The following is a 17,832-nucleotide window of genomic DNA, read 5'->3' as shown; positions in this document are numbered from 1 at the left end:
GAGCCATCACGCCCGGCCAGGCAGTTATTTATAGCAGTGTGAGAATAGACTAATACACAGGGAATAGTCTGGAAGAGGACCTCTGTCTTGAAGATCAACTGGGTCAGCATTCCCAGGACAGCTGGCAGACCTGGGAAGTTGGTTCCTCTCCTTTATTGGAAAGACTCCGATTGGCAGCCCCCATCCTTCACTCAGATCCGCACCACTCTGAGAACCAATTCATGAGCGCAGGCTCCCAGAGGTGGCAGAGGCCATGAGCAGGCCAGGTCTCCGAAAAAGCTTCCAGAAATCTGCCATGGTGTGCAGTGAGTAGCAGGTCAGAGCACGCAGTCTATCTGTAACCCTGACCCCCTCCCAAACCCAAAGCCATCCTTAACCCCAAACCCAACTCCATCCCCAAACTCAGTATCAAGCTCAGTTCCAACCACAAATTCAACCCATTCCTATTCCCAAAGTTAACCCTATTCGCATTCCTGAATACAACTCCAAACCCAATCCCATCCCTATTTGTAATCTCCACCCCAGCTCCAACCCCTAATTTAAGCCCATCCCCATCCTCAAATAGAACTCCATTCTCAGTCCCAACTTCACACTCAACCCCAGCCCCCAATTCGACCCCATCCCCAAACCTAACGTCATTCTAATTCCCAAACTCAACACCATCCTTATTCCCAGTTCCAACCCTTAATCCCCTCCTACCCTCAAATCTAACTCCATTCTCATTCTCATTCCCAAACCCTACCCCAATCCCTCTCCATTATTAACCCCAGACCCTACTCCAAACCCAACCCCATCCTCTTCCTGAAACTTGACCCTATTCTCATTCCCATCCCAACCCTTTTTTTGTTTTTTGAGACTCTGTTGCCCAGGCTGGAGTACAGTAGCATGATCTTGGCTCACTGCAACCTCCGCTTCCTGGGTTTAAGCAATTCCTGTGCCTCAGCCTCCTGAGTAACTAACTGAGTGGGACCACATCAGGCTAATTTTTTTTTTTTTTTTTTTTTTTGTATTTTTAGTAGAGGTGGGGTTTTGCCATATTGGCCAAGCTGGTCTTGAACTCCTGACCTTAGGTGATCCACCTGTCTCATCCTCCCACAGTGCTGGGATTACAGGAGTGAGCCACTGCACCCGGCCACTGTCCTTTCATTCTTCTCTGCAACGTCTATAATTCATACGTAACTGTGCCCATTGTCATCCTCATTTCACCTCCAGGTCCAAGCCTGTACCTTGTGTCTCATCTCCCCATGTGGGTCCCACTACCACCACCATCACACCATGCATGCGTGCACACACACAGATGACCTGTACCTGGCTCCGGTGAGTCTCTGCACATGTAGGTGTCACAGGCTGACCACAGGCCCAGGTTCTTGGTGCCCTCTGACACAGATACCACAAGCCAGTAAGAGCTGGTGAAGGTCATCTTTTTTTTTTTTTTTGAGACGAAGTTTCACTCTTGTTGCTCAGGCTGGAGTGCAATGGCATGATCTGGGCTCACAGCAACCTCCGCCTCCCGGGTTCAAGTGATTCTCCTGCCTCAGCCTGCTGAGTAACTGGGATTACAGGCATGCGCCACCATGCCTGGCTAATTTTGTATTTTTAGTAGAGACAGGGTTTCTCCAAGTTGGTCAAGCTGATCTCAAACTCCCGACCTCAGGTGATCCATCCACTTCAGCCTCCCAACGTGCTGGGATTACAGGCGTGAGCCACCGCGCCTGGCCAGCCATGGCCATCTCTTAAGAGCACAAAGGCAAGGCAGCCTTGGCCTTGAAGACGGCATTGCTCACAGGACCTCCACCTGCTTTCTCAACCAGATGTGGTCTGTGGTTGCCAGAGGAAAACCCCAGGCCTCCTTCTGAAGCTTTTCCTGAGAGCTCTGTGAAAGGAACATCTTGGGGCCCCCAAATTACTGAGCTAAAGGGAAAAGTCAGGCTGGGAATAGCTCAGGGCAAACCTGCCTCTCATTCTATTCAAAGTCATCCCTCTGCTCACTGAGATAGATGCATAGCTGATTGCCTCCTTTGGAAAGACTTACGAGAAACTCAAAGGAGGCCAGTACAGTGGCTCACACCTGTAATTCCAGCACTTTAGGAGGCCTAGGCAGGTGGACCACCTGAGGTCATGAGTTTGAGACCAGCCAGGCCAACATAGTGAAACCCCATCTCTTCTAAAAATACAAAAATTAGCCGGGTGTGGCAGTGCACGCCTGTAGCCTGTAATCCCAGCTACTTAGGAAACTGAGGTAGGAGAATCACTTGAACACAGGAGGTGGAGGTTGCAGTAAACCGAGACTGTGCCACCGCACTCTAGCCTGGGCAACAGAGTTAGACTCCATCTAGGAAAAAAAAGAAACTCAAAAGAATGCAACGATTTGTCTCTCACCTACCTGTAACCTGGAAGCTCCCTCCCTGCTTTGAGTTGTCCCCACCTTTCTGGACGAACCAATGTACTTCTTTTTTTGTTTTTGTTTTTGTTTTGTTTTTTTGAGGTGGAGTCTCGCTCTATCGCCCAAGCTGGAGTGCAGTGGCCGGATCTCAGCTCACTGCAAGCTCCACCTCCTGGGTTCATGCCATTCATCTGCCTCAGCCTCCGGAGTAGCTGGGACTACAGGTACCCGCCACCTCTCCCAGCTAGTTTTTTTGTATTTTTTAGTAGAGACGGGGTTTCACCGTGTTAGCCAGGATGGTCTCGATCTCCTGACCTCGTGACCAATGTACTTCTTACATGTATTGATTGACATGTCATGTCTCCCTAAAATGTATAGAACCAAACTGTGCCCCGACCACCCTGAGCACATGTCATCAGGACCTCCTGAGGCTGTGTCACAGGTGCACGTCCTCAACGTTGGCAGAATAAACTTTCTAAATTAACTGAGACCTGTCTCAGATTTTCGGGGTCCACAGCTCTTGTCACCTGCTTGGCCACGTGGTTTTCTTAGGTCTCTGTCAGTCTTGTTTCAGCACTGTCAGAGTCTTTGAATCACCCCAGGTCTCTTCCAACTTTCTCCAGTCCCTTCCAACCTCTCCCAGACTTTAAAGCTCCTCAGTAGCCCCCATCTGCCACGGAGGACTCCAAAAAATTAGCTGGGTGTGGTGGCGTGCGCCTGTAATTCTGGCTACTCGGGAGGCTGAGGCAAGAGAATCGCTTGGACCTGGGAGCCAGAGGTTGCAGTGAGCCAAGATCGCACCACTGCATTCCAGCCTGGGTGACAGAGCGAGACTCCGTCTCAAAAATAAATAATAAAATAAAAAAGACTACTCCTCAATTAACCTACGTTCTAATAAAGAAATGAATGCTAATGGTAAACAGTTATTATGGAAGGCATTATCATTTCTGTGGAGGCTCACTCTAGTCATAATATTTAATGGCTATTATAATGATAAAAGGATATTAAATCTCAATATCATTAGAGTACCTCTCAATAAATAATACTTTATGTAAGTCAATAAACAGCACTATTAATTGGCCTGAATAAGTATTTATGGTTCAACAAATGTTCTTTTGAGTGATTACCATGTGCCAGGTGCTGTCTTTGAGGATTTACAGGAAACCAAAAGCAGACACAGGCCAGCTGAGGTGGCTCACACCTGTGATCCCAGCACTTTGGGAGGCAGAGGTGGGAGGATCACTTGAGACCAGTAGACAGAGACCAGTCTGGGCAACATAAGAAGACCCCATCTCTACAAAAAATTAAAAAATTACCCAGGCATAGTGGTGCATGCCTGTAGTCTTAGCTGCTCAGGAGGCTGAGGTGGGAGGCTCACTTGCGCCTGGGAGGTGGAGGCTGAAGTGAGGTGTGATCACGCTACTGCATTGTAGCCTGGACAAGACTGAGACCCTGTCAAAAAAAAAAAAAAAAAAAAAAAAAGCCAACGTTGAATCCCAAAGTTGTTGCCTTGAGTAGCTGGATAAAAATGGGGTTGTTGATTGGGCATGGTGGCTCACGCCTGTAATCCCAGCACTTTCGGAGGCTGAGGTGGGTGGATCACGAGGTCTGGAGTTCGAGACTAGCCTGGTCAACATGGTGAAACACCGTCTCTGCTAAAAATACAAAAATTAACTGGGTGTGGTGGCAGACACCTGTAATCCCAGCTGCTTGGGAGGCTGAGGCAGGAGAATCACTTGAACCGGGGAGGGGAGGCGGAGGTTGCAGTGAGCCGAGATCGTGCCACTGCACTCCAGCCTGGGCAACAGGGCAAGACTCCATTTCAAAAAATAAATAAATAAAATTAAAAATGGGGTTGTCATTTCCTAAGATGGGGAAGACCATGGGAGGAACACATAGGGTGTGTGTGAGATCAGGAACTTATTTTTGGATATGTGAGATTGGAGATGCCTCTTCAAGTGGAAATGTGGAGTAAGTAGGTTGAGTAGGTAAGTTGGAGTCCTGGGCCTGGAGTCATAATTATATCATTATTATTGCTAGAGTAAGCCCCTATAAATATGATTACTAGAATAAGGCTCGGCAAATATTTCTATTTAAATAGGCCTCAATAAATTATTAGAGAAAGCTTCAATTGTCATTATGATTAGAGAAAGCCTCTATACATACAGTATTATTTTTATTTGAGGAGGCCCCAGTAAATATTATTTTAGGGAATAAACCTCTATAAACATAATATTTATTAGCATAGCTGTAGTAAATAGTCTCATTAGAATCAGCCTTGTGAAATAGTCTTATTTTATGATAGACATTAGTAAATCTCACGGCAGTTAGCAACCATTTATTTTCTTTTTCTTTTTCTTTTTTATTTTGAGACAGAGTCTTACTCTCGCTCAGGCTGGAGTGCAGTGGTGTGATCACAGCTCGCTGCAACCTCTGTCTCCTCGGACTCCAGCGACCCTCCTGGGACAGGCACACAACAATATGCCCAGCTAACGTGTTTTTTTTTTTTAGAGATGGGGTTTTCTCGTGCTGCCTGGGGAACTCCTGGGCTTGAGCAATCCACCTGCCTTCGTTTTCCAAAGTGCTGGGATTGCAGGTGTGAGACACCGCACCCAGCCAGCATCAATTAATAGAATGAATTACTAATGAGTGAATGAAGAGAAGATCACGGTCACGAATAGTGTGTGAAGAGCAGGTTCCAGAGGTGAAGGCTCAGGGTTCTGGTGTTTCCTTTGAACGGATGCATCATGGGAGGAGAAAGGAGGCTGGAGAGAGTCAACTGGGGGTGGGGGGGTGGGCAGGGAGTTTTTTCAGAGATCTTTTCATTTGTCCAATTATCCTACACATCCATTTTCTGGAAGTTGAATTGCGGCGAGCTCCTGGACAGGTACTGTTGATTGATCTCTGTTCCTCTCCCTGCAGAAACTGAGAAGGTCGGGCCTCCATAATACAGCACCCCTGGGCCGGGTCAGGTGGCTCACGCCTGTAATCCCAGCACTTTGGGAGGCGGAGGTGGGTGGATCACCTGAAGTCAGGAATTCTAGACCAGCCTGGCCAACATGGTGAAACCCCATCTCTACTAAAAATACAAAAATTAACCAGGCGTGGTAGTGGACCCCTGTAATCCCAGCTACTTGGGAAGCTGAGGCAGGAGAATCACTTGAACCCAGGAGGCAGAGGTTGCAGGTAGCTGAGATCGCACCATTGCACTCCAGCCTGGGCGACAAGAGCGAAACTCCATCTCAAAACAATGACGAAAACAACGAGAAAAACACACAAAAAAGCACCTCTGCCCACACCCACCACCCTTACAGCTGTTTCTCCCCATCCCAGTCCCTCAAGGATTAACACTTTAGTAGTTTCACGTCAGTTTTATTAGACCTCAGAAAGTTACTCTAATGGATATTCCAATTTTCTAACAACCTGCCAGCCAGGTGGGGACTTGAGTCTTCTCAGCTCCCTCCCACAGGCCCCATTCTTCCTCGTTCCGGCCTAGGACCCGGAGTCAACCTCCCCCCCGCAACCCAGAGTCCAGAACTGAGCCCCCTCATTCCCCTAGGAACCAGGATTTCAGGCCTCTAGACTCTCCTCCTCCTCTTCAGTGGCCTCACTTTAACTTCCAGATGAAGTTAGGTGACACATTTGGGCTCAGCGGGGTGTAGACAGGCGCCGACATTCATGCACCCGGTAGGCACATATGTAGAAAATCCCTGCATGAGAAGTTCAAATTGACCCCCTCAAAACCGCCCCAGCCCCATTTCCACCCCAAGAGAGTCCAACACCCTACTCTCTTTCTCCCTGGGTATCCACGACCCCAGACTCCATAGGCCTGGAGTCTTCCTCCTGACCCAGTGCTGGGGGACCCATGTGGGACACCCTATCATCCTCCACCTGATCTGCTGCCCGCTCTGCCCCGGACACTGACCTTCCCACCCCTTGCCCCCAGTACCTGCGAAGAACGTCATGAGCACTGCCACCCAGCCCAAGATGTAGGACCAGGAAAAACGCCAGTCCCCAAAGCGGCGGCCCAGGAAGCTGATGGTGACTCCAGTGTAGATGGCCAAGGCCAACAAGACAAAAAGGGCTAAGGAGAGAGAGCAGGAGGATGCAGGTGAGACTAAGGCTGGGTGTGGTTTTGGAGATGGGCAGAGAGCTGATGATGGGGGTGGGAACTAAGATTGGGGAAAGGGGTAGAAGTGGGTTGGGGGTGGGGATAAGAGTGAGGATGGAGGTTGAGCTGAAATTAGGGGTAAAGATGATTGGGGGATAGGTTTGGGATGGGGTTGGACATGGTTGTGCTTTATAATGTTACTGGCCATTGTCTCTGGTTCCTGGAAGGGAGAATCAATATTTGGAACTTCCTGAGTAATAGGAGGGTCTTTGTCATTCTTGAGCCTCTTGGGTCCAATCTGAGTTTATGAATTTGAGATGAGATTACTCAGGGTTGGGTGTAGTTGTCAGAAAGACCAACCAGGCCAGGCACAGTGACTCAGGCCTGTCATCCCAGCACTTTGGGAGGCTGAGTCAGGTGGATCACTTGAGGTCAGGAGTTCAAGACCAGCCCAGCCAACATGGTGAAACTCCATCTCTACTACAAATACACAAAATAATAATAATAATAATAATTAGCTGGGTGTGGTGGTGTGCACCTGTAATCCCAGCTACTCAAGAGGCTAAGGCAGGAGAATCACTTGAACCCGGGAGGGTAGGTGGAGGTTGCAGTGAGCTGAGATTGAGCAACTACACTCCAGCCTGGGGGACAGAGCGAGACTCCATCTCAAAAAAGGAAAAAAAAAAAGAAAGAAAGACCAACCATGATATTAGAGGGTTGGGGCTCTGAGCAACTTCATATCGGGGAAGAAAGGAAGCTGGAAACTGAGTTCCATCAATGGTCAACGATTCAATCAGTCATGCCTATCTAACAAGACTCCAATGAAACCTCTGGACACTGAAGCTCAATGGCGCTCCCTATTGGTGAAAACATCTGTGTGCTGGGAGGGTGACCCCTGGCTCCACAGGAAGAAGGCTTGGAAGCTCTGCATTTTGGGCTCTCCTAGACTCTGCCCTCTGTGTCTCTTCATTTGCTTGGGCCTGAGTTTTGTCCTCTATAATGAAACTATAACTGTAAGTATAGCACTTTCCTGCATTCTGTGAGTTATTCCAGCAAATTTTTGAATCTGAGTGGGTCTTGGGAACCTCCTAGTTTGTAGCCAGTGGATCAAAAGCATGGGTTGCCCAGGCACCCTGCTTGCAGCTTGTAGCTGAGGTGGAGGCAGTCTTGCTAAGGACTGTGGTCTTAACCTGTGGAGTCAAACACAAATTTTAGGTGATTAGTGCCAGAACTGAATTGTAGTACACCAGCTAGTGTCAGAATAGACCGGAACTAGAAATAGTCATGAGGTTGGGTTTGGGTGTGGGGATGGGATTAGGGTGGGGTGGGGTTGAGTGTGAGGAGGAGTAAGGGGTGAGAACGGTGTTGAGGGGTGGGGACAGATTGGGGTTTGAGATGACAGTGAGGAGAGGGGTAGGGAGAGGGTGGGCTTACTCACTTGAGGCAAAAAACATGATGCCAGCAGAGAAGGGCCGGGAGATGCGGGAGAAGGTGGGCTGATGAGTGAAGGCCATGATGCCCATGATGATGCCGGAGGTGGCGCATAGGGCAGACAGGATCATGAAGGCCCGGGTGGCATTCCAGTATGCTGTGGGAGCACCCCATGGTCACTCCCACGCCTCCCCTGCTCTAAGTGAGAGATGCTGCTACCTCTGAGATGAAAATGCCTTGCCCCTTTCCATATCCCTAACCCAGCTCATCCTTCCCTTCTTTGCAAATGCCCTCTTCTTCACCTGGCAAACTCCTACTCATCCTGCAAAGCCTATCTCCCATGACCCCTCCTCTAGGAAGCATCTCCCCACCCCTCAGTCATCATCTTTACCCACGGCTAAGGGTTGTGACTCTCTTTGTCTGTCTGCCCCTCCAGCCTGATTGCTCCTTGAGGATAGGCACTGGGTTGGTTCTGTGTCATAAACACCCCCACCACACATTTGGTTTGCATTCTGGCCTCGGGAAATGTTTGTTGAATGAATGAATGATTGAATGAATGCTGATTGCCCATATTTTCCTGCTAATTACTATTCTCTCTCACATTTCTTTCATTTTTTTTTTCTTTTTCTTTTTTTTTTTTTTTTGAGACTGAGTCTTCCTCTGTCACCCAGGCTGAAGTGCAGTGGCATAATCTCAGCTCCCTGTAGCCTCCGCCTCCGGGGTTCAAACAATTCTCCTGCCTCAGGGTCCTAATTATCTGGGACTACAGGTGCACACTACCACGCCTGGATAAGTTTTGTATTTTTATTAGAGATGGGGTTTTGCCACGTTGGCCAGGCTGGTCTCAAACTCCTGGCCTCAAGTGATCCACCTGCCTTGGCCTCCCAAATTGCTGAGATTACAGGCATGAGGCACTGCACCCAGCCTACTCTTTCATTTCTTTTTTTTTTTTTTTTTGAGACGGAGTCTGGCTCTGTCGCCCAGGCTGGAGTGCAGTGGCCGGATCTCAGCTCACTGCAAGCTCCGCCTCCCGGGTTTACGCCATTCTCCTGCCTCAGCCTCCGGAGTAGCTGGGACTACAGGTGCCCGCCACCTCGCACGGCTAGTTTTTTGTATTTTTTAGTAGAGACAGGGTTTCACCGCGTTAGCCAGGATGGTCTCGATCTCCTGACCTCGTGATCCGCCCGTCTTGGCATCCCAAAGTGCTGGGATTACAGGCTTGAGCCACCGCACCCGGCCTCTCTTTCATTTCTTTTATACTACTTGCTTATATCTGAAAATGTCCTATTTACTTGTTTTTAACTTATTTATAATGTCTGTCTCTCCTCAGTAAATCCTTAGCTCTGCAAGGACAAGGGCCTTGCTGTCCCATTCACCACTGGGTCCCCAGCACCTAGCACCTGGTGCATAATAGGTGCTCAATAAATGCGTGAAATGAATGAGTGTTGAGCACTGGGGCCATTCTTCTCTTGTGCTTTGCCCAGTGCTGGCCCCTCAGGAGATGCTGTGGGAAAGATAATAATAATCTCTTCCTCCTTTGGCAATAGCTAACTATGCGCCAGGCTCACTACCCAGGTGTGATGTTATTTGTTCCTCCAGACTCCTATTCTATAAGCACCATTTTTATTCTTATTTTTCAAGTGAAGAAATGGAGACCCAGAGAGGTAAAGTGACTTGCCCAAGCTTTCACAATTAGAAACAGGGCTGGAGTCGGAATCCAAGCTCCAAGGCCCGCACTCCTAACTGCTTGGCTATTCTGTCTGCTGGAGCACCTAGGAAAATGGTATACCTTAAACCTTGCATCTTGCCGTTGAAAAGTAAAAAGTCTAGGATCTTCGTAAAACCCAGTCTTTTGTCTTGTAGAAGCCTCAGTGAGAGAAATTCCTGATAGGTTCTCCATGGATATTTTTATGGGTTGAGTTATATCTTTCTGTCCCCCTCTCCAAATTTTTATGTTGAAATTGTGACTAGTGCCTTAGAATGGTACCTTATTTGGCAAAGAATCTTTGCAAATATAATTAGTTAGGAAGAGATCACGCTAGAGTAGGGTGAGACTCTAATCCAAAGACTGGGCTGGGCCTGGTGGCTCCTGCCCAGCGCAATCCCAGCACTTTGGGAGGCCAAGACAGGTGGATCACCTAAGGTCGGGAGTTTGAGACCAGCCTGGTCAACATGGTGAAACCCTGTCTCTACTAAAAATACAAAAATTAGCCAGGCGTGGTGGTGGGTGCCTGTAATCCCAGCTACTCGGGAGGTTGAGGCAGGAAAGTCACTTGAACCCGGGAGGTGGAGGTTGTAGTGAGCCAAGATCATGCCACTGCCCTCCAGCCTGGGCGGCAGAACAAGACTCCATCTCAAAAACAAAACAAAACATAAAACAAAGACTGCCGTCCTTATGAAAAGAGGAATCTGGACACAAGACACGCTTTCAGGAAAAATGCCTATGTGTGAGGAAGGCAAAAATTAGAGTAATGCATCTCCAAACCAAGGAACACCAAAGATTCCCAGAAAATCACCAGAAGCCAGGGAGGGAGGGAGGTGGAACAGATTCTCCCTCACACGCCTCAGAAAGAAGTGATTTCGCCCACATCTTCATCTAGGCCTCAGTACTGTGAGACAACACATTGCTCTTGTTCAAGCCACCTGGTGTGTGGGACTTTGTTACGGCACCCCTAGCACACTAATTCCAGCCGGTCACAGGGTCTCAGACCTGGAATCCTAGCACTTTGGGAGGCTAAGGCAGAAGGATTGCTTGAAGCCAGGAGGGTTTCTTTTTAAGTATTTCTTGTATCTTCTTCTTATTTTTTGAGACAGGGTCTTGCTCTGTCACTCAGGCTGGAGTGCAGTGGCTCCATCTTAGCTCACTACAGCCTCGAACTTCTGGGCTCAAGTGATGTTCCCACTTCAGCCTTCTGAGCAGCTGGGGCCAGGGGAGCACACCACCATGCCTAGCTAATTTTTTATTTTTTGTTGAGATGGGGTCTCCCTACGTTGCACAGGCTGGTCTCAAACTCCTGGACTCAAGCGATCCTCCTACCTCAGCTCCCGAAGTACTGGGATTACAGGCTGAGCCACCCTGTCCATCTGAAGCCGGGAGTTTGAAACAAGCCCGGGCAATACAGCCAGATGCTCTCTCTACAAAAATCAAATCAAATGAAATAATGAGGCTGAGTGTGGTGGCTCACAGTTGTAATCCCAGCACTTTGGAAGACCAAGGCGAGTGGATCACCTGAGGTCAGGAGGAGTTCAAGACCAGCCTGGCCAACATGGTGAAACCCTGTCTCTTACCAAAAATACAAAAGTTAGCCAGGCATGGTTGTGGGGGCCTATAATCCCAGCTACTTGGGAGGCTGAGGCAAGGAGAATTGCTTGAACCCAGGAGGCAGAGGTTGCAGTGAGCCGAGATAGCGCCATTACCAGAGCGAGAGTCTGTCTCAAACAAAACAAAACAAAACAAAAACAGACAAACAAAAAACCCGAAGACCTTCACCAAGCCTCCCTGTCTCCTGCATCCCTGGCAGAGATAAGACAGAAAGGCGGCTCAGGGCTGTCCCTCGGGGAATTCCCAGCCTGAAGCAGGAGAAATGTAGAAGCGTCACAGATGAGACAGCCAGAAATGAGAAGGAGGTGTGGAGTCAGGCAGATGGGACTCTGAAGCTGGTGGCCCAAGGCAAGTCTTTCCACTTCTCCCTGCCTCAGTCTACCCCTCCAGCAAACAAGCATCGTCCTACCTCTCTCTCAGGGCTGGCTCAGGGAGAAATGGGTGGGCGTGCCTGTCACGTCCAGCACTCAGTGGCGCTTAGCTCTTCCTCTCAACTACTCAAGAGGATGTTTGAATTTTGAGGTCACATCTCATGTGTCACTCTTACATACAATTGAACTGCCCTCACATGTAAAGTGCTTAGAATAGCACATAGCGCATAGCAAGCACTCAATTAATGCCAGGTATTATTAATACTATTACTAGTAGTAATACACAATATATTATATAGTATTAATTAATTTCCATTTATTTATTTATTTTTCAGACAGAGCCTTTGTTTGTCGTCCAGGCTGGAGTGTAGTGGCAACTTCTGGGTCCACAGCAATCTCCACCTCTCGGGTTCAAGCTATTCTCCTGCCTCAGCCTCCTGAGTAGCTGGGATTACAGGCGTGCACCACCATGCCTGGATAATTCTTGTATTTTTAGTAGAGACCGGGTTTCACCTCTTTTGCCAGGCTAATCTCGAACTCCTGACCTCAGGTGATCCACCCACCTCGGCCTCCCAAAGTACTGGAATTACAGGTGTGAGCCACCACACCTGGCCAAATTTATTAATATATTATATAATAAGTGTGCAATATAATATTCTCTACTTTATATGTTTATTATAATATATTGTATAATATATGAAATATTAATTTATTATATTATATGTAGTATAATATATACTATTTATTAGATAATGAATGTGTAACATAATGCATTTTACATCTTATATACAATATATTATATGTGCATTATTTATTATATAATATGTAGCATATTATATACACTATATTATGTATTAGTAATTTATTATATAATAAAGGTACATGTATAATACCCTATATTGTATATTAATTTATTAATGTATATATGTAGTTACATATATTATACATAAGTTATATGTAATAATATAAATTACGTATGTTATACATAATGTAGTATATACTAACTTAATATATTATAGATGTTATGCAGCATGCACTATACTATATATCTCTATGTATCTCTCTATCTATGGCCTGGTACATTATAAGTAGGCAAAAATACTTCATGCTACATTATGCAGTATTTAGCAAATTCAGGGCCCATATTTCTTCTGTATCCCCTGGTACCTAACATAGTTCTTGGTCCATCTCAGATATTTAGAAAATGCTGTTTCGTGACACTATCCCCAGTTGCTGTGCATGACACCTTTGAGGCGTCAGGAAATGCTACCTCTCCCAACTTAACCTGCAAACCAGCACCCCATGTAACTGCAGCTAGAAAGCAACCCTGCAGTACCAGTTCTGCCCCCTCCGTGTGAGTGACCTTGGGTTGCTCCCTTTCCCTCTTTGAGCCGCAGAGTTCTCCATCTGGAATACAGGTGTCCTTGGGCCCCGAGGTCCGCCCTGCTCTTTCCCCAGGCGCGGCCCGGACCCTGGCCGGGGGGCTCACCGATGCTGTCTGTCTGCAGGTAGCACTTGCTGCCCAGGCAGTACCGCCACAGGCCCTGGTGGGCGAAGGACCCTGACAGCCGGTACTGCATCCAGTGGTCTGTTGCCGTGGCCACCACCAGCAGGATGGTCCCCACCCAGGCACAGAACAGGCCACCACCCATGAAGCTGTACATGGTGATCTGCGGGGAAGGGGAGAGATGGGGTTTGGAGCTGGATTCCTGGGACTTGATGGAGGAAGGGAACTGGGGGAAGAGAGGGCTCAGGAGTGGGATGCCAGGTGCTTGGGAGAAGGAGATGGAGACCTAGACACCTGGGTCCTGGGAAGGAAGGGACTGGGGGCCCGGACTCCTGGGTCTGAGGGAGGAGGATGGTAGGGATCCTGGAAAGATGACAGGGAGGAGGGGCTGGGTTCTTGGAGCCTGGCGTCCTGGGGAAGAGAAGGCCGGGGACCTGGACTTCCAGGCTCTGAGCAAAGAATAGCTTGGAGGCCTAGATTCCTGAGTCCTAGGTGAGGAGGGGCCCAGGGGCCTGGATTCCTGGGTGCTGGGTAAGGAAGGGGCTAGGGTCCAGGGGGTGGACACCAGGTCCTGGGAGAAGGAGGAGCTGGGACTCTAGACTCCTGGGACTTGGGGAAAAGGGAGCTACGGGTCCCATGCTTGGTGCCTACCTGAGTGGCAGAGCCTGCCCGAGCCCTCCTTCTGCCACGGCCCCTCTGTGCAGACTGAGCTGAGCCTGGTCACTGGCCTCTTGGCCCCCATAGGTTCCCCAAATCCCTTAAGCCTCCCTACACAATGGTCCCACGATCCAGCAGCTTCCAGCAATCAGAAATGCAGTGGTGGCAGAGGCCTCAAATGGAATTTGCTGAAGCAGGCATCCAGGGGACTCCCTACCCGCAGCCCCTGCTCACTGACCTCTGTGACCCTCCCCTGGACCCACTACCTTGTAGCCAGCCTTGCTCACAGCAACCCTGGCTTTGTCCAAGCTGTGTAAGCACACACACGCAGACACACATGCAAGATACAGGGAGAGTCACACATTTATTGTTTATTCTTCGTGGGGACAGACACAGAGCTGTGGCTAAGGTTGAGGATGGGGCTCTTTGGAGCTGTAGATTCAGAGGACATTAAAGATGGGCTGAGGTACATAGGGAATGAGGAGAAAGGGGTTGGTAACGAGGGTGGGTTTGGGTTGAGGCGCAGAAGTGGAGTTGGGACTGGTGACAGGGATGGGAATGAATGGGTTTGGGAATAGGGATTGACAGTGGGGAAGAGAGAGGCTGGTAGGAGTGGCTCTGGGGTTAGGGAGAGGGTAGGGGATGGGGCTCGGGGAACCTTGGGGATTGAGAATGAGGTAAGGATTGTGGTTGTGGTTGGGGATGACGTTGGGAATGGAGTTGAGGCCATCAAGGAGACAGGCCTGGGTATGAGGTTTAGGGTTTTCTTCTGGCTTGGGATTCAGGTGACTTAGGTCAGGTTCACCAAGTGGCTCACAGGAGCTACTCCTGGGACTATGGTTTTGGGAAGAGGGGAGGATGGAAGATGTTTCTTGGGGTTCTTCTGACAGGCCTGAGGTCACTCCGGGCCCCAGGAAAACCCTCCTGGGTGACTGCAGTCTCAGGTGCTGGACCCTCCAGGGTCCTAGTACTCTGTCTCCCAGTCCTCAGCAGCCGGTGGTGTTTCCAGGGGTGGCTCTGGACCTCTAGCTTCCTTCTTCCCATCCTGGGCAGGCAGTGTTGGTGCTGATGGCAGTGTCATTGGTGGGGTCCTGGGGCCAGCCCCAGGGACCCCCGCCCGACCCCTCTCTGGCTGCTCAGCTCTCCCGAGGCCTCCTCGTCGATGTGGGCCCCGGCCCCAGCCTGGCCTGTGCCTGACTTCCCAGCCCCCGCGTCCCCTGGGAGGCCTCCTGACTGCGCCTGGCTGAGTGTGGCCTGCCTGCGGGTAGCAGGAGCAAGAGGGCAAGGACTGTTGGAAGGTGTAGACCCCCAGCAGGGCGCTGTGCAGGAGGCAGGAGAGGGTGTCCAGGCGTATGGGCACGGTGACAGAGGCCACGCTCTCCGGGAGCCCCAGGTGGGCAGGGTCTGTGGAGCTCAGGAGCCAGGGTGGCGGGGTTGGGAGAGGCGCAGGGGGCCATGGCTCAGTCCCAGATGACGGCAGGGACAGGTCGTTCCTAGAACAAAAAGACAGGTCAGTGGGGCTCAGCGTCTCCGTACTTCCTTGTTTCTCACTGCCAGGCTGTCTCTGCACCTCTGCGGAAGGCAGCCATCTCTCCATCCTCTGTGCCCACCTGTGACTTGCTCTCCCGCTTCTCTCTCTCTTTTTGTTTCTAACCCAGGTCTCTCTAGAGAAACAGACAGCTCTGCCATGAACTGCAGCATCAGACAGAACTCAGTTCCAATTCCTGGCCGCCTCGCTTTTGGTGGTGTATCTTTGGACAAACCATTTTCCTATTCCAAACCTTAACTTGTTTATAGTCAAAGATGGGTTTGGATGGTATCAAAGCCACGAATAACAGGGCTGGGTCTGGGAAGTGCTAAAACAGTGGAGAGCCACGATTTCTCCAGCCTTCTGGGGATCCCTGGAGTCTTCACATTTCTTGGTTTATTCTTGGAAATTTCTGTTCAATGAGTATCTGTTTCTAGCTCTTTTTCTTTTCTTTTCTTTGTTTTTAAAGACGGAGTTTCGCTCTTGTTGCCCAGACTGGAGTGCAATGGCTGATCTTGGCTCACCGCAACCTCCGCCTCTCGGGTTCAAGCGATTCTCCTGCCTCAGCCTCCCGAATACCTGGGATTACAGGCATGTGCCACCATGTCCGGCTAATTTTGTATTTTTAGGAGAGACAGATTTCTCCATGTTATTCAGGCTGGCCTCGAACTCCCGACCTCAGGTTATCCACCCGCCTCGGCCTCCCAAAATGCTGGGATTACAGGCATAAGCCACTGCACCCGGTCTCCGCCTGTTTCCAAATATCTCGCTCAACTCTCACTAAGCTCTTCTAAGATTCTATGTGATGACACCTGAGCCTTTTTTGTTTTTCCTGATTCTCTATGCAGGTCTGTTCAGTGCGCCCTTTCTCTCTCGTTTTCATGGTCCCCTCGTCTCTCTGGGTTTCTGTCCCCGTCTCAGGAGGTCTTTGTCTCACCCTTCGGGCCCAGCCCCGTCCTTTGGTTGTTCCATCTCCCCTGGGGCCCTCTTAAGTATCTTCTAGCAACTTCGCCTCGGAGATCCTTCGAGGGCCCGGGAAGCTTGGGGAGGGGCCCAGGCGGAGAGAGGCGGGGCTTGGCCAGGTCAGAAATGGGGCGAGGCTCGCGGAGTGATCCGGGCCCCTGAAAGAAAGAGCGCAGGTGGGGCCCTGGGTCTAGTTCCTCAAGACCGCTTACTTCAGGCGTCCAGCACCCCCTCAGCCCCTCCTCTCTCAGACCCAGGAGTCCAGATCCCCAGCCCCTCCTCCCTCAGACCCAGGAGTCGAGACCCCAGCTCCTCCCTAAGACCCAAGAGTCCAGGTCCCCAGCCCCCTCCTCCCTCAGACCCGGAAGTCTAGGGCCCCAGCCCCTCCTCTCTCAAACCCGGGAGTCCATGCTCCAGCCCCTCCTTCTTCAGACCCTGAACTCTGGGTCCCCAGACCCCTTCCTCTCTCAGATCCAGTAGTCCCGGGACCCCTGCCCCCTTCTCTCTCTCTCTCTGTCTCTCTCTCATTCTCTGTTTATTCCTGCCATATCCTCAAGACAGATTATTTAGGACTCAAGGGACATTTTAGGTAGGGAACTCTGGACGTGTGGACACTCCCCAGGGCAGAGGGCGTGGTAGATGGTTTGGGGGCCTTAGCTATTTATTCTAAGCGCTGGGTTCTACTAGGGGCCATGGCCCTAACTTGCTTTGTAACTCTAGGTCCTTCTAGTCTCTATGCCCTAGTTTCTCCATCTGAGAAATGGGGCTAATATTATCGTCCAGGTTCTTGTGATATTACCCGTGTATTAGTAAGCACAGAATCTGGACCACACTTAGGCTGAACAAATGATATTTACTTATTGTTATTGCTGGTAGTTGTGACAGTGTTTTGCTGAGAAGCAGTCGTCATTCTTACATGCATTCATTTAAGAAATATTCAATGCCTGCTATGCTTTGGCCTCCAGGCTGCACACTGCGGACAGAACAGACTTGGCCCCTACTCTCAGGAAACTTGCATGCTTGTAAGGGAGACAGATGACACATACATAGCATATATTCTGTAAGAATAAGTACCTGAAGATGTCAAATCAGGGCAAGGGGAAATAGAGGCACCGAGGTAGGGAGATACAGTAGATAACGTGGTTAGGGGCCTGGCCTGGTGGCTCACGCCTCTAATCCCAGCATTTTGGGAGGCCGAGGTGGACGAATCACTTGAGGTCAGGAGTTTGAGACCAGCCTGGCCAAGATGGTGAAGCCCCATCTGTACTTAAAATACAAAAATTAGCTGGGCGTGGTGGCAGGCACCTGTAATCCCAGCTATTCCGGAGACTGAAGCAGGAGAATGGCTTGAACCTGGGAGGCAGAGGTTGCAGTGAGCTGAGATCATGCCACTGCACTTCAGCCTGGGCAACAGAGTGAGACCCTGTCTCAAAAATAAATAAATAAATAAATAAATAAATAAATAAATAAATAAATAAATAAACAAACAAACAAATAAAATAAAATAAAAATACAAAAATTAGCCTGGCATGGTAAGGCATGTCTGTAGTCCCAGCTAC

At 49.6% G+C, this 17,832-nt stretch overlaps 2 protein-coding genes across 4 annotated transcripts; both read right to left on the bottom strand.

The window, feature by feature from the left end:
- Positions 1 to 5,739: 5,739 nt before the first annotated feature.
- LIM2 (lens intrinsic membrane protein 2) lies at positions 5,740 to 13,826 on the bottom strand. 2 transcript variants are annotated; one of them, XM_023182637.2, is made up of 5 exons: positions 13,777 to 13,826; positions 12,982 to 13,288; positions 7,933 to 8,082; positions 6,333 to 6,467; positions 5,740 to 6,093 (listed from the first exon to the last, which is right to left on the bottom strand). In XM_023182637.2, the coding sequence occupies exons 2-5, from the start codon at positions 13,280 to 13,282 to the stop codon at positions 6,032 to 6,034; spliced, it is 648 nt and encodes a 215-aa protein (XP_023038405.1). In that variant the 5' UTR covers positions 13,283 to 13,288; positions 13,777 to 13,826; the 3' UTR covers positions 5,740 to 6,031. The 2 variants fall into 2 exon arrangements, with proteins under 2 accessions (XP_023038405.1, XP_023038406.1); XM_023182638.2 differs by having other exon boundaries at positions 13,108 to 13,288.
- Positions 13,827 to 14,156: 330 nt separating this feature from the next.
- C21H19orf84 (chromosome 21 C19orf84 homolog) lies at positions 14,157 to 16,361 on the bottom strand. Of its 2 annotated transcripts, none has more exons than XM_023182262.2 (2): positions 16,123 to 16,361; positions 14,157 to 15,275 (listed from the first exon to the last, which is right to left on the bottom strand). In XM_023182262.2, exons 1-2 carry the CDS (start codon positions 16,191 to 16,193, stop codon positions 14,747 to 14,749), a joined length of 600 nt encoding a protein of 199 aa, XP_023038030.1. In that variant the 5' UTR covers positions 16,194 to 16,361; the 3' UTR covers positions 14,157 to 14,746. The 2 variants fall into 2 exon arrangements, with proteins under 2 accessions (XP_023038030.1, XP_023038031.1); XM_023182263.2 differs by having other exon boundaries at positions 16,248 to 16,361.
- Between the last annotated feature and the right edge of the window lie 1,471 nt (positions 16,362 to 17,832).

The sequence above is a fragment of the Piliocolobus tephrosceles genome, chromosome 21 (assembly GCF_002776525.5).
Source record: "Piliocolobus tephrosceles isolate RC106 chromosome 21, ASM277652v3, whole genome shotgun sequence".
Classification (NCBI taxonomy): domain Eukaryota; kingdom Metazoa; phylum Chordata; class Mammalia; order Primates; family Cercopithecidae; genus Piliocolobus; species Piliocolobus tephrosceles.
The sequence above is the reverse complement of the archived record's forward strand: the minus strand, read 5'-3'. Positions and strand labels throughout refer to the sequence as shown.

What these genes read in the sequence shown, in the direction of transcription:
- LIM2 (XM_023182637.2), bottom strand. Translation starts at nt 13,282, where the DNA reads ATGTACAGCTTCATGGGTGGTGGCCTGTTCTGTGCCTGGGTGGGGACC. An exon ending in GGGAAAGGGAGCAACCCAAG is followed by an intron (nt 8,083 to 12,981) that starts GTCACTCACACG and finishes GTGCTCCCACAG; the next exon opens with CATACTGGAATGCCACCCGG. An exon ending in GCTCATGACGTTCTTCGCAG is followed by an intron (nt 6,094 to 6,332) that starts GTACTGGGGGCA and finishes CTTCTCATGCAG; the next exon opens with GGATTTTCTACATATGTGCC.
- C21H19orf84 (XM_023182262.2), bottom strand. Translation starts at nt 16,193, where the DNA reads ATGAAAACGAGAGAGAAAGGGCGCACTGAACAGACCTGCATAGAGAAT. An exon ending in GAAAAACAAAAAAGGCTCAG is followed by an intron (nt 15,276 to 16,122) that starts GTGTCATCACAT and finishes TTTTTGTTCTAG; the next exon opens with GAACGACCTGTCCCTGCCGT.